This window comes from Jatropha curcas, chromosome 8 (assembly GCF_041381405.1).
Source record: "Jatropha curcas cultivar XTBG-Jc1 chromosome 8, XTBG_Jcur_1.0, whole genome shotgun sequence".
In the NCBI taxonomy this organism is placed as follows: domain Eukaryota; kingdom Viridiplantae; phylum Streptophyta; class Magnoliopsida; order Malpighiales; family Euphorbiaceae; genus Jatropha; species Jatropha curcas.
Window position 1 is genome coordinate 6361726 of NC_143158.1, and position 12973 is coordinate 6374698.

Genomic DNA, 12973 nt, shown 5'->3' on the forward strand with positions numbered 1-12973 from the left:
AAGGGATGAAAATTTAAAAAAAATTATTATTTATTAAATTTATAAATACAACAAATATTATTTAATTTGAATTTTATTTTTTTATCAGAAAAATTAATTTATTTTATTATAATAAAACATATAAAGAAAAACTTAACTTATTGACCATATTTTTGTTGTATGTTAATTTATTAAAATGTCTAATAAATCAAAATGACACAACAGGGTTATTCGATATATAACCTCCATTAGCTCGACTGTTTATTTGTCCGTGAAGTTCAGTCTTCCATCCATTGTTAAATTTTTTACTAAAAAATCTAATGTTATCCATTGCAATTGGCAATATAAATAATAAATAAAAAACGTACCAGGAAAAATAAAAAATATATAATATTTTTTTATTCATAAAAGAAAAATGAAAATTAAAAAAAAAATTTCAAACACTGGTTTTCAAAAATTAGGGGACCAAGCTTGAAAATTATATCCTTATAACCTTTTGTTTTTTTATTAATATGCCACCATCAAAACAAAGTAAAAGTCTTTAGCGGTTAAAACAAACAAACTGTCTGATTAATCAAATAAAAAAAAGAAACACTAAATATAATCTTTTTGTTTAAGCCTTCTCAAGAAGATGATTATTCTGTTATATAGCAATAAGGTTATTTCAATCCACAAAAATCTCCAATAATTAAAAAAATATATAACCTTTTCAATTCATGCACGATAATCGCTAAAATTTTTTTTATGACCTAAAAAATAAATTTAACTCTAAGATTTAATTAATTTTTAAAAGGTTCAATCTAATTCTATATTTTACATTTTAATTCGAAATTCAACCATAGCATAAATATAACCAAAATGCATATCCTTTTACGCCAGTAAGTCAATAACTAATAAATGTATTGATTGGATTCGGACAATGACAACGGAGCAAAGAGTGGTGGGTGACAATCTTCAATTGAAACCAAAAAAAAAAAAAAAGACAGAAACAACTTCCTTAACAGATAAGTATGCCATAAAAAAATTTAAAATAAAAAAAAAATGCCCCACATGACATTACATTATATCCATTCACTTGCTTTATGTAGGCATAAAATTACTCCTAAACCTTAATATTTATTTTCACAGCAGTTCAATATAAAATTTTAATAATAATTTTAGTGTACACTTTTTAGCAACAAATTTTGTAAATTTGTAATGTTTCTAAAGGTGCTTATTTAAACAAAAAATACAATTTTATAAGACATTCAAAAACTTTTTAAGTACTACTATAAAAATAGAACGTTAAAATTGACGAGCAATTTTATATATTAGGCGGTAAATTATAATATCCTTACTTTAATTAAAGGGTAAATGTAAGTGTGTAACTCATATACCTAAGCTAATAATAATAATTTGTATACAAGCATTCTTTTTAAGGTATAACATCCATGTAGTCCTTGTCATGTTAGGTGCTTTAGTTGTGAAGCTATTGTGCAAAATTCTAGCACAGCATGACAGATTTACATGTACATGAGCTGCCCTCACTTGCCACCACCTCCATCCTCCATTGTAAATTTATGACAGTGATTAAGTAGAATTATTAGAATATGATTATTATGTATAAACAAATTGAATTTTAAATACCACCCGAGGTGGTGGCCTAGTGATAAAAACATTAATTATCTGTCTACTTGATCCAGGTTCCATATTTCATGATGGCTTCCGATTACGCATGATGTCAAAATATCGACTCTGTTGCTTAAGAGTCATGGCCACTTTGTGAGTTGGCTTTAGGTCTAACTCTATTGTCGTGACTTGAGAACCGCAACTCTACAATTTTATAGGAAGGAGCCAGCGTCTTCCATCAGTGCTCCGACAGTCGGTGCGCTTTTATGAGAGTGTCTTAAATTGGAATGTTAACACCTGACCGGTAGCTTGTGGCTTCAGCTAACGCAGCAGTGACTAACTCATCCAACTAGGGGTGGTCATGGTTCCGGAACCGCCGATTTTGATTCCGAAACCAAACCAAAAATTAACGGTTTCAGTTACGGTTTGGAACCGAACGGTTTCGATTCCTCAATGGTTCCAAAATCGATGGTTCCGACCTATTTTCCAACTGTTCTGGCCGGTTTTTGATCGGTTCTGGCCGATTTTGGATGGTTTCGGCTGGTTTCCGATGAAACTAGAACCGTCGATTCCGACTGAAACTGGAACCACCGATTCACGGTTCCAAAACTTATGGAACCGGAACGGGAACAGGTTTGGACCGGTTCCGGTTCCGGTTCCCACCAGTTCGGAACCGATAGTTCTGGTTCCGAAAACCGGATTTTGGCCACTCTACATCCAACAGCCTTTTTTTTAGAAAAAAAAAAAAGAATTTTAAATGGGTAAGATCCACTTAAATATATTTTAAAAATATTATTGAAACATATTATCTACTTTCAAAAAGGCATTTTCAATATGAATATCCTTTTTAACTTGCTTTTCTCTTCCTTCTCATTGAATGTACACATTAATAATTGAAAAGATGCATAAATTATGAAAATAATGCACCCTCTCAGATTTATGTGAAAGTGAAAGCTAACCACTCAGTTTCTAATTCTATCAATTCATTTATGAGTATAAATTTAAAGGATAGAGTGAAACATATATGTAGGCTATGTGTTTTACCAGGACGAAACTAAATTTTAAAAATTCAATAAACATATATTTTTTGAAAATATAAATAAAATTTGAGAGAGAAATTTTGAATTTTGAAATGTTTGGAAAGCATAAGCTAGTTTCGTCTCTGTGTTTGACATTTAAGTTTGTAGACTTGTAGTTGCTTTTCAAAATTAAATTGAAATTTCTAAATTTTCAAAAAATCATGATTTGGAAGAAAGAGCTAAATGACTTAGATTTTTTTCAAAACATGGTTTACTGAAAGTTTTGAACTTTACAAATGCAGTTTAACAAAAAGAGCCCAATCGAACCATCAAAGCAGATCACTTCTGCATAAAAACAAGAACACAACAGATAAACAATGAAATGAAAGGAAGTTCAAAATTTGTCAAAATGTCCTTTCCCACTAATAAACTTCTGTTCCATGTCTTGACAATTACCACCAAGAACTGGCATTGCCTTATTAGAGAGGTAAACTTTCCATATTAGAGAGGCATACAAGAAGGACATTGCTGGATCAGAACATCTCCCAGGTTTCTTAGCATCAACATGTGGCCTTCAAAACATTGTTATTCAAATATATTATGAGTAAAGCTTTCAGTTAGTTCCTCAAATGTATGGCTACGAATAAAATCAAGCAATCTAATGACACCTTTCTCTCTGATTCAATTATGGTTTTCACTACTACACTGTAAGGCTTAAACAGAGCATGTATCTGGAAATCCTAATAAGACACAAATCCTAAAATAGAAAGGACTCGGCATTTTGAATTCCATTATTTACTCATTTTTCTGTCTGATTCTCTATTTCCATACTACGTTCACCAACATCACCAGTGTCAATATATTCATCATCATCGTCGTCGTCATCTTCGTCTTCGTAGTCCCCGCTGGTGTCATCATCAGACAAGCTAATTCGTGAAAATTTGCTGAGGTCGCCTCTAATATCATCATCACCCAGAAACTGAAACCCAAATTTTGTATCCCGGTGTTTAACTAGAAGCCACCGCAATAGGCGATCTTCCTTGTTTAGGTAATGCAGCTCCTTGTTGATGTTGGGTGTGGCCATCATTGTCATCTGCATTAATTGGCCCTGAGCAAGCATAATAAAAGCAAAAGTGAATTTCATTAATCAATTCGTGTAAAAATTTCCAGATCCTTCGAATTTGTGCATATCATCAGAGACTTTTAATCTCACAACATTATCCCAGCATTTTATTTATTGTGATGGCTAATCCCAGCATATCATCAGAGAGACTTTTAATCTCAACATTTTCCAGAATTTGTATGGGCAATTCTGACCCGACAACCTCTGCAAAGAGCATGGTTCAATTGAATTTACTTTTCCTTTTTTTTTTTTTTTTTAATCGTTTTATTCTTCATAATTTCCATTGAACTCCAAGTCCTCATCTTTTTCATTAAGGATCATGTACCCTCTCCTCAAAGTACTCATGATCGGGTATCAACTTAATCTACAACCCACAGCAATACAATCCTCTCTGAACACCATAATATCCTAAGCCAAAGGGCAAAACAGTCCCATTTAGGCTCTGGTAATATCTTTTCCTGTACTTGAATTTATCTCTACTGCTCAGATACAAGCTTTCTAAGGAAATTTTTTACTAATTACACTCATGAACAACCATACCTGATTTCATAAAAGACCTATAATTTTTTGTCCAACATGGCAGGCTGTTTAGGATTTCACTTTGTTTTAATATCTTGTGAGAAAAACTAAAACCTAAAACAAAAGGAAAAATACCGAATGAATTAATCATGAATTTGTATAAGAGTTACTTTCTGCAAAGCTTCTAAAAAGAGAACATTCAAACATTCCAATTTCATCAAAGGATTTAAGCATCAACTGTATTTTCTTTTTTAAAGAAAAGGGAGAGCAAACTAGAAAACAAAAACCATAAGACCATTGATGGACAAGACTCTAACAACAAAAACATCAAATCAGAACCATAGATCAACAAAGAAAAAAAACTTCATGAAATTGTAGCAAATTGTAGAAGAACATTCACCTGATAATATCTTCCATCAAGCTTCTTAATACCATAACCCAATTGAACAGAGCCAAATGATTTTATTTCAGTAACAACACCATTTCTACTATAAACGTGTTTTCCTACTCGAGCTACCAACTCGATCAATTGTTCCTTCCTCACATGAGGCTTCAATAGAAGCATGCAATCATAAAGAGGCATTTTCCACACTTATGTTCTTCCCCAGCTGAAGCTGAACTGTGTTACTCAACCACATAACAAACTTATTGATTAGATGAAATTTACAAAACAAAGAGTATGATTTAAGCACAAGCTTCTCATTCAAATGATCATAAAGTTTCCATTATCAATTTATGGTTTCCCAATGCAAGAGAAAGACAAAGGGAAGAAAGAAATACAGGCTGACCATATTGACTAAAGCTTATAAAAAAATGCACTGCTAATTCACTGCCAAGTGCAGAATCTCAAAATAAATAACAACATAAAGAAAAGTAAGCAGAGAAAATTAACACTGCATGGGGGAAGTAATGGATCTAATTAATCTTGAACTTCAACCCTATGGGGGAAAATGCCAAATTCACACACAATGTATGGCACCATCTATCTTGCACTGATCAAACTCCTTCAGTCAAGAGCTGGTTTTTTTGCCTTAGTTAAAACTTTAATGTATGCAGCTGTATTAACTTACTGTCTGGCAACACTATAGCCAACCAGCTCGGCCAGCTGCAATTAGGTTATGCCTTTTAATTGCTCTTGCTCTATTACAAAGCCATGCTTGAGCTCCCAGCAAACTCTAACATCTAAAGTTTGGGATCGAGCTCAAAGAACCATACGAAGCTTGTTCACAAGCCTAACCACCATTTATTAAGAGACGAATCTTGCAAGTGTATCAAGAACCACAAGCATTGCAAATATCAAACTAAATTTACCCTCATGTGTCAACAAATATTTGCCTTGTAAATCATCTACTCTGGAAAATATTTATAATACATAAGCCAGAAACTTGATGGGCTAATTAACAAACCCAGATAAGTCTTTGTTGGATAATATCTATTCAGCTATGGTTTACAGGTTGATAAAATTTTTTATAATTCCATTTTCCAATTTAAACCTTTCAATTTTACAATTTTTAGAAAACAAACATTAACAGAAGACTGATCAAATGAAACAAAAAGAGTAGATTTTATATAACAAAGATTATACCTTTGCGAGAGAAGAAGAGCAACTGGTGATAGTGGCGGTGGCCGGCGCTTGTAATTGCTGGCTTCCTCAAGGGGATGGCTTTTGGAGAGAACTAGCTAGGTCTGGACTCGGTAACATTAAAACGACATAGTTAAATAAAACGATACCTGCTAGATTTAGCATTTTTTTTTTTTTTTTTGAAGGAAATGGGTTGGAATCCACATCTGAAAAATGGGCTAAACTTGAGCAACCCAACATAAAGCAAACCCAATCTGTAATTTTCGGGCCCCTTTTCGCTAAGCCCAAACGGTAACAATAAAATATTCAAAACTGAACCGCCCAACTGATGTCGGTTGACTGCATAAACACGTGTCCCTAAAATATCAAGCAACTGCCATATACACCGAGACGCGTGTGATTTCCTTTTAATGCCATAATCCACGTTATTATTTTTTATTTCATTTCCCATTTCGCCCATCATTCCCTACGCCAATAAGGAATTACCAAACAACCATCTCTCTCCTAAGTCACAGAGGGACACACTTGTAAAATAAGTGGATCTAGGTGCAATATCGTAAAACGACGTCGTCAACCTGTCCAATCGAACATCCAAAACCAAATCTAAAAACGAATAACAAAACAGAAATAAGAAAAAAAAAAAAAAAATTCTATGCTATCACTATAAATACCAGCCATGCGAATTCAGCTTCCTCCGTACAATTAAGAACGCTCGATTTCATCAAATTTCCTTCTGTATTCGAAGAAAAATGGCTACTTCAATTCTTGGATCTCCAGATTACATTAGAGGCCGGATTCGCCACCAAAACCTAACCGTTGCCCCTCCTTTCAAGAAATCTGACCCTAGTTTCTCCGATTCTCACCGCCGCAGGTACCGGAACTTCAATCACCGGAGTAGATCCAAATCTCGCTCCATGGTGGCCAAGCTTCCTGCTAGAAATCTGGCTATCGGCGATGTCAAGATTTTGAGGCGCGGGGAATCGTTAACGAAGAGTGATAATCGTAATCCTAGAGTGGAGGTAGGACGAGATGGAGATCTGGTTTTGGGATCCACGGAAAGGTTAAGAACTTGTCCGGAGACGATTAATAAAGTCGTGGATGGGATGTTTGTTGGATCTGCATTTGTAGTATCGCCGCCGCCTAGTTCGCTGCCGGTCCCGGCTTTTTTGGGGAAGAACAGTAATGGAGCAGCAACAGATGATCTTCGGCGATTATTACGACTAGATTTGGTTTAAGTTAGCCTTCTGTTTTTCCAGTTCTTTGATTGCTTGCAATTGGACACTCATGTCATGTTCTTTCCTTTATTTTTTCAAGGGGAAGGGGTTGAGTGCCAACAAATGTTTGTGATCTTTGTTTGTAGCAGTATGAATTAGGAGATACAAATTTGTCGTTTTTTACCCAAATTTTAGGTAATTGGGGTGCTTCTGTATATTCTTCGAGTCTCTATGTCTTCGTTTGTGTCTCTGTTTGTAGTGCTTTTATACCTTTAATGCAATAAAATTATCACAGTTCTTGTATCTCCCTTTTCTTTCATTTTTCTTACTAATTGACTATTTATTTGTAGACTTAGCTTATTTCCCCCGCTTCTTGTTTGATTAATAAGCTAATAATAAGCCAATATGGTTACATTAATCGTGCAATGTTACATGAAATGAGCTGTTAGAATTTTGAAATTCTTGCTGAAACGGCTATGCAATTCTGCTTGTAACATCCATTTTCATGGAATGGCTTTGTCTATCCTTATCTCCTTCTGAATCTCTAGAACTATCCTTTTCCAGAACCAGTGGGCTGCCCAAGGAATTATCATCTGGGAATTCCTCTTCGTTGGGCAAGAAGGCGGTGAGGGAGACTCTTGAACAAAGCAAGGAAAGAAAAGACTGTTCTATGACAAAAGGGAAGAAAACGGTTTACTACTACATGAAATCAGCTGTTTAAATTTTGAAACTTCTTGCTGAAATGGCATGGAGGACTATGCAACTCTGCTTGTAACACCCATTTCCATGGAAGGGCTTTGCCTTCTGTTTTCATCTTCTGAATCAACAGCAACTATCCTTTTCCAAAACCAGTGCTTTCTCCAAAGGAATATCATTTCTTCAATAGGAACTCCTTTTGTTTCAGGCAAGAAGGCAGCTACGAAGATTGTCATGATAGTAATCCAACCAGCAAAGAATAGGAAGATTCCATATTTGAATGAACAAAGCATGGAAAGAAAAGACTGTGCTATGACGAAAGTGAAGAAAAGGTTTACTGCTACTGTAATACTCTGCCCAGCTGATCGGGTTTCCAGTGGAAATACCTCACTCGGCACTGTCCAGCCTAACGGACCCCATGACCATCCGAAAGCTACTACAAATAAGCAAATCACTACTACAACCAGCACTGAGAATCCTTTTGACAATTGCTTGTCATCTCCGAACTTCACCCCCAATATTATAGCCACTATTACCTGTTTCACCATTGCAAATAAAAGAATAACTAATGTTGATGTTGAAAGAGCTGTTATTTTGTCGCACAAGTTACATAGCAACTCTTGAAATCAAGAATCAAGAATCAAGAATAACAAGTTCTTTGCTACTTTAAATAGATTATATTTGCAAGAACCGCAAAATTGTATAGAAAATTGAGAATGTCATACCTGACATGTAATCATTTGTATTCCACCGCTGATGAGCAGAAATCTTCTACCCAATCTGTCAACTGTTGCTATAGAAATGAAGGTAGAAGAACAAAGAACTGCTCCAGTCAAAGCCGAAGAGTAAAGTGAAGCATTTCGTCCAAATCCCATACTTTGAAACAACACTGGAGCATAAAATAAAATTGAATTTATGCCTGTCAAGATTTGAAATGTTGGCATAAAGATTGCTATAACCAGCTGTGGTCTGTTCCTTCTTTCAAGAATGTTTCTAAAAGGATGCTTAATTGAATTAGCCAACTCACTCGCATCTAGCAAGTCTTGAAATTCTGCATCTACATTTTTGGTTCCTCTTATCTTTTCTAATACTTTTCTCCCTTTCTCATGTAATCCTTGTTCCATTAAACTATTTGGTGTCTCAGGTAGAAGTATCCCTCCTATTGTCATTAGTAAAGCTGGAAATGCAGCTAGTCCTAGTGAAAGTCTCCATCCCCATGGTTTAAGCTTTTGAGTTCCATAGTTCACCATATTTGCTGTAAATATCCCACTTGTAGTAGCCAGCTGAAACATAATGTTCAGTCCTCCTCGAAGATGAGCCGGTGCCATTTCCGATAAATACACTGGAACAGCCTGCAAATCAATGGAACAAAATATACCGATAGATAGTGATTGTTGGCAAGTGATTAGACAGCAACTAGCAGTGGAAAGTCAAATGTTAACAACTGCAAATATGTTAACCTGGAACCCCTGTTCAAGTTCTTTATTCACTAAATATACTAGTTATGAAGTTATAAGCCCAAAATCAAACTCAAATTTAGAACGGGATACATACCTGATTTCCAAACCCAATGCCTACCCCAAGCATAATCCTGCCTACGAGAAGCATAGCCAGGTTAATAGCAGAGGCATTTAACGCTGCTCCAATAAGAAAGCTGATACCTCCACAGATTATACTTGCACGGCGCCCATATATCCTAGTAACAGGTCCTGCCACTAGAGATGCAACTAAACCAGCGAGGTAAAGAGACGAGGTAAAAGCCGCTAGTCCCTGGTCATCATACTTGCAGTAATTATTTTCATGTGCATGTTGTTTCTTTAAATATACCCTATGGAAAAATTCCCTAAGAAACTCATCCATTGATGTCACTCCTCCTGTCAATAATTGAAGAAGGCAAACAATATTCATTTCAGTATCTTAAAATTGCCTTCTTTTTTTTTCTCCCCTTTCTTTTAAAGGTACGAATGTTGTAGAAGCCAGAAAAGGGCAAAAAAGTTCCTTTAAAAAGTCCTCCAGAAATTATATTTGCAGTTCATTATCATTTTTCAAATTACAGCGATGTAGCTGTAGATGTAAAGTTGGGACTTTGAACCCAGTTAACTTCATTGACTCAAAAAAAAAGAAGGAAATTTATATCAATTATTAACATAAAATTTTCAATTTTTATGTCCATTCTCATTATTAAAATTAGGACCATGAAAAGGGGATCTTAGTTATTCTAATTCTGTTTCAATAAAAACTTCAATGTGACTGTTCATACTTTTTCTGATTCATCATTGCCTTTGACACACAAATTTCAACAACTACCAAATAGATTCTCTTCATCCTTTGGTATATTCTCCCAAACATAGTTACTATCAAATTCAATAATTAGAGAGAATTAATCTATCAACTTCCTTTTAATCTACAAAAAATAAAAAAAGGAAGGAAATTTTAACTAATAATAATAATTACCTGAAATTCCAATATCATATCCAAAGATAGACCCTCCAACTGCAGCAGTTATACAGGCAATGACAACAAAGAAGGTGACTCTTCCTTGATATTGCTCTGCTCTTTCCTTGGCCACACCGGCCGGTGCCATGGACCCTCCTGCCATCTTCTAATCCCTTCTCTTCTCCTCTCCTCTTCTGTTTGTTACACAACCAGGACTAATAAAGACAAAAACAGCTCTTTCAAGCCGGATGTTAATTTATCAGAATTTTGCCTGAGAAATTTAGTAAAAATAAAGACAGAACAACCAGCAACTTAACCCATCACGGAGATTTGAAAGGCTTGTGTTTAGAAGCAAGAAAAAAAATTCTGAAATTGCTCAAGTATTTATCCCTCTGGATGATACTCTCCCTTCCTCTTTCTGTTTTCTTTTCAAGCTAAATTAGCCAAATAAAGTTATGCATACCTTGTAAGTACGAGCTGTCTATGCATATACTAGCCAGCCTGAATTGGTAATTTAAACAATACTTAGGTATACAGCTAATTAAAAACAAAAATAAATTTTAGATCAATAGTGTTTATCTGAAATTCAGATAGATAGTACCAATTATATTATACAATGGCATTGCTGAAATTTATTCTCATTAATGTCTTTGAAAATGAAGAGATTAGGTACATTTCTGAATTATCTTGAAATAGACATTTAGATTATTTTTCCAAAGTTGTTTTGTCTGGTTTGGTTATTTTCCTCCTCCCCTCCCTCCACTTGTAAAGCAAATTTTAATGACTTGAACTTGCTTTTTGTATCAGATTCATTGACATTTTGTTTTATCTTGATTTGGAAAAGCTGCATTTTTGTACCATATTTGTTTATTTTCTCTGCTATAAACTTTCCTCTGGATAAGTACATCATAATGAATTGTAATCTAATATGATTAAGAAAAATATTTATCTAAATTCGATTTAAATAGTAGTTTTTTTTTAAATGGAAAGTCACGAAGAATGGGATATATATTTTTTAATGTTTAATAAATCGTAATATAATTTAATATAATAAAACCATTTAAAATATATATAATTTAATGCGATAAAAAATATTGTGAAATATGATATAAATTTCACTATATTATATTATATTTTATTACAGTTCACTAAATTTAAAAATGAATAAACATTTTTTTTATATAATCAAAAACATTACCGAATATATTTTAACATGTTAGATCATATTGCATTATAATTTATAATTTTTTTAAAATGTCCAATTACTTATTCAACCTTTCCATAAAAAAAAAAAAGAAAAAATTCAACCGGTCTACGGTGGTTGGTAAAACCGTTAAAGTTGAAAAACTTATCTTTTTCTTAAAATATAATTTGTTAAGTTTTACATATTTTAAAAGGAAAATTTTATTTAGACCGGGTTCATAGTTCTACTCATGTACCAAACCAATGAAAATAAAGTTTCTTATTGAAATGAAGATATTTCTGCCTATACACTAAAAAAAAGATAAAATCGAAACGCTTTTAAAAAATTTTTAATATCATTAGTTTAGTCTATAAGCAGACCCAATCTAAATAAGTAATTTTCAATTAGTAAACACGGTGAATTTAGCAAGAGAGTGATTTTGACATCCGGTTCCTAATTACAAAATATGGTTTTTAAATAAAAGACTTTTTTTTAAATTAAAAAGAAAAAAATCCTTGCCAATTGCGTGCCAAGAAGTAAGGAATGTAGTAAGGTCATGCGACTTGCGAAGGGGTAAGGAAGAATTTGTTAATAACAAATTCTATGAGCTATGATCTCAAATTTAGTTCATTTTGCTGTTCAATCCTCTCTTTTATCTATAAATATACGTGGTTAAAATTTTTAAAATGAAGTAATTAAGTTTCATAATAACATGTTCTTGACTTAATTAACATTTATCTCATATTATTAATTTAATTAAAGATGAATTTAGAAAATTAATAGAAATGATTAATCAAATCATAATTATTTATTCAATAATCAAGACAATTGGCTAACGTATAATTTAAAGGTTAAAGTTAATATGTTAATTTTATTTATATCAATATTTAATTAATGATAATTTAATTCGTTGGCATGTGAACAGAGTTATCCACAGTTTAGTAAAGGCAGTTCATTCTATATCACGATTGGCAAAGAAATTTTATTTCTCCTTCTTTGTGTACTATTAATGCTTTGAGACTTGATAACTACTAACAAAATTCATTTTATTCATAAAAAAAAAAAGATAATCTAATAGTTTGAATATTATATTTATTGAGAAAGATGCACATTAAGTAAGAGTAAAATAATAGCTTCATATATTATTCACTTTTTAAAAAATATATATAATAATAAAATGTGACAGATGAAAAATAAAAATACGATGAAAAATTTAGAGATAGAGGAAATATTAACTAAATATATAAACTATTTAATAGTAATTTTAAGTAATTTTCCCAAATACTTAACTATTTAAAATTGACTTATAAATTAAAAAATATAGTTTAAGTTACAAATTAAAAGTAGGTACTGGAGACTTAATATCTCAAATATTAAAAAAAAATATAAAAGATTTTTTTTTTATTTAGAATAGAGTATTTATAGCTTATAGTAATAGAGTGGTTCTGGTCAGAAAAATTAGGCAATTTTCCCTAATTTGCATCTTCCTTTGTCCATCAAAGTCTTATTGGATTTTAATTTTAGGATTTCTTAAGCATTTAAATTGTTTAAATCTTTAAAAAAAATATCTCATAATATCTCTCTTAAATCCAAATTATTTTATAAATACAAAAC

The 12973-nt window shown here is 32.7% G+C and overlaps 3 protein-coding genes across 5 annotated transcripts; 1 reads left to right on the top strand and 2 right to left on the bottom strand.

Annotated features, from left to right (window-relative positions):
• Positions 1–3174: 3174 nt before the first annotated feature.
• On the bottom strand, positions 3175–5993 carry LOC105633461 (Translation elongation factor EF1B/ribosomal protein S6 family protein). Its single transcript, XM_012216049.4, has 3 exons — positions 5834–5993; positions 4649–4867; positions 3175–3714 (listed from the first exon to the last, which is right to left on the bottom strand). Exons 2-3 carry the CDS (start codon positions 4829–4831, stop codon positions 3406–3408), a joined length of 492 nt encoding a protein of 163 aa, XP_012071439.1. The 5' UTR covers positions 4832–4867; positions 5834–5993; the 3' UTR covers positions 3175–3405.
• Positions 5994–6481: 488 nt separating this feature from the next.
• On the top strand, positions 6482–7347 carry LOC105633460 (uncharacterized). Its single transcript, XM_012216048.3, has one exon. The coding sequence runs from the start codon at positions 6580–6582 to the stop codon at positions 7063–7065; it is 486 nt and encodes a 161-aa protein (XP_012071438.1). The 5' UTR covers positions 6482–6579; the 3' UTR covers positions 7066–7347.
• A 49-nt stretch (positions 7348–7396) lies between these two features.
• Positions 7397–10850, bottom strand: LOC105633459 (sugar carrier protein A). Of its 3 annotated transcripts, XM_012216046.4 has the most exons (5): positions 10640–10850; positions 10195–10412; positions 9295–9614; positions 8466–9092; positions 7397–8276 (listed from the first exon to the last, which is right to left on the bottom strand). In XM_012216046.4, exons 2-5 carry the CDS (start codon positions 10337–10339, stop codon positions 7800–7802), a joined length of 1569 nt encoding a protein of 522 aa, XP_012071436.1. In that variant the 5' UTR covers positions 10340–10412; positions 10640–10850; the 3' UTR covers positions 7397–7799. The 3 variants fall into 3 exon arrangements, with proteins under 3 accessions (XP_012071436.1, XP_020534708.1, XP_037493041.1); XM_020679049.3 differs by lacking the exon at positions 10640–10850 and having other exon boundaries at positions 9295–9510; positions 10195–10633; XM_037637113.2 differs by lacking the exon at positions 10640–10850 and having other exon boundaries at positions 10195–10633.
• Positions 10851–12973: the final 2123 nt, after the last annotated feature.

Bases quoted from the DNA above. Each gene is read 5' to 3' on its own strand.
- LOC105633460 (XM_012216048.3), top strand. From the start codon at position 6,580: ATGGCTACTTCAATTCTTGGATCTCCAGATTACATTAGAGGCCGGATT.
- LOC105633461 (XM_012216049.4), bottom strand. From the start codon at position 4,831: ATGCCTCTTTATGATTGCATGCTTCTATTGAAGCCTCATGTGAGGAAG. The intron at 3,715-4,648 runs GTGAATGTTCTT...ATGCTTGCTCAG, and splicing joins TTGATGGAAGATATTATCAG to GGCCAATTAATGCAGATGAC.
- LOC105633459 (XM_012216046.4), bottom strand. From the start codon at position 10,339: ATGGCAGGAGGGTCCATGGCACCGGCCGGTGTGGCCAAGGAAAGAGCA. The intron at 9,093-9,294 runs GTATGTATCCCG...ATTGATTTGCAG, and splicing joins GCATTGGGTTTGGAAATCAG to GCTGTTCCAGTGTATTTATC. The intron at 8,277-8,465 runs GTATGACATTCT...ATGGTGAAACAG, and splicing joins TACAAATGATTACATGTCAG to GTAATAGTGGCTATAATATT.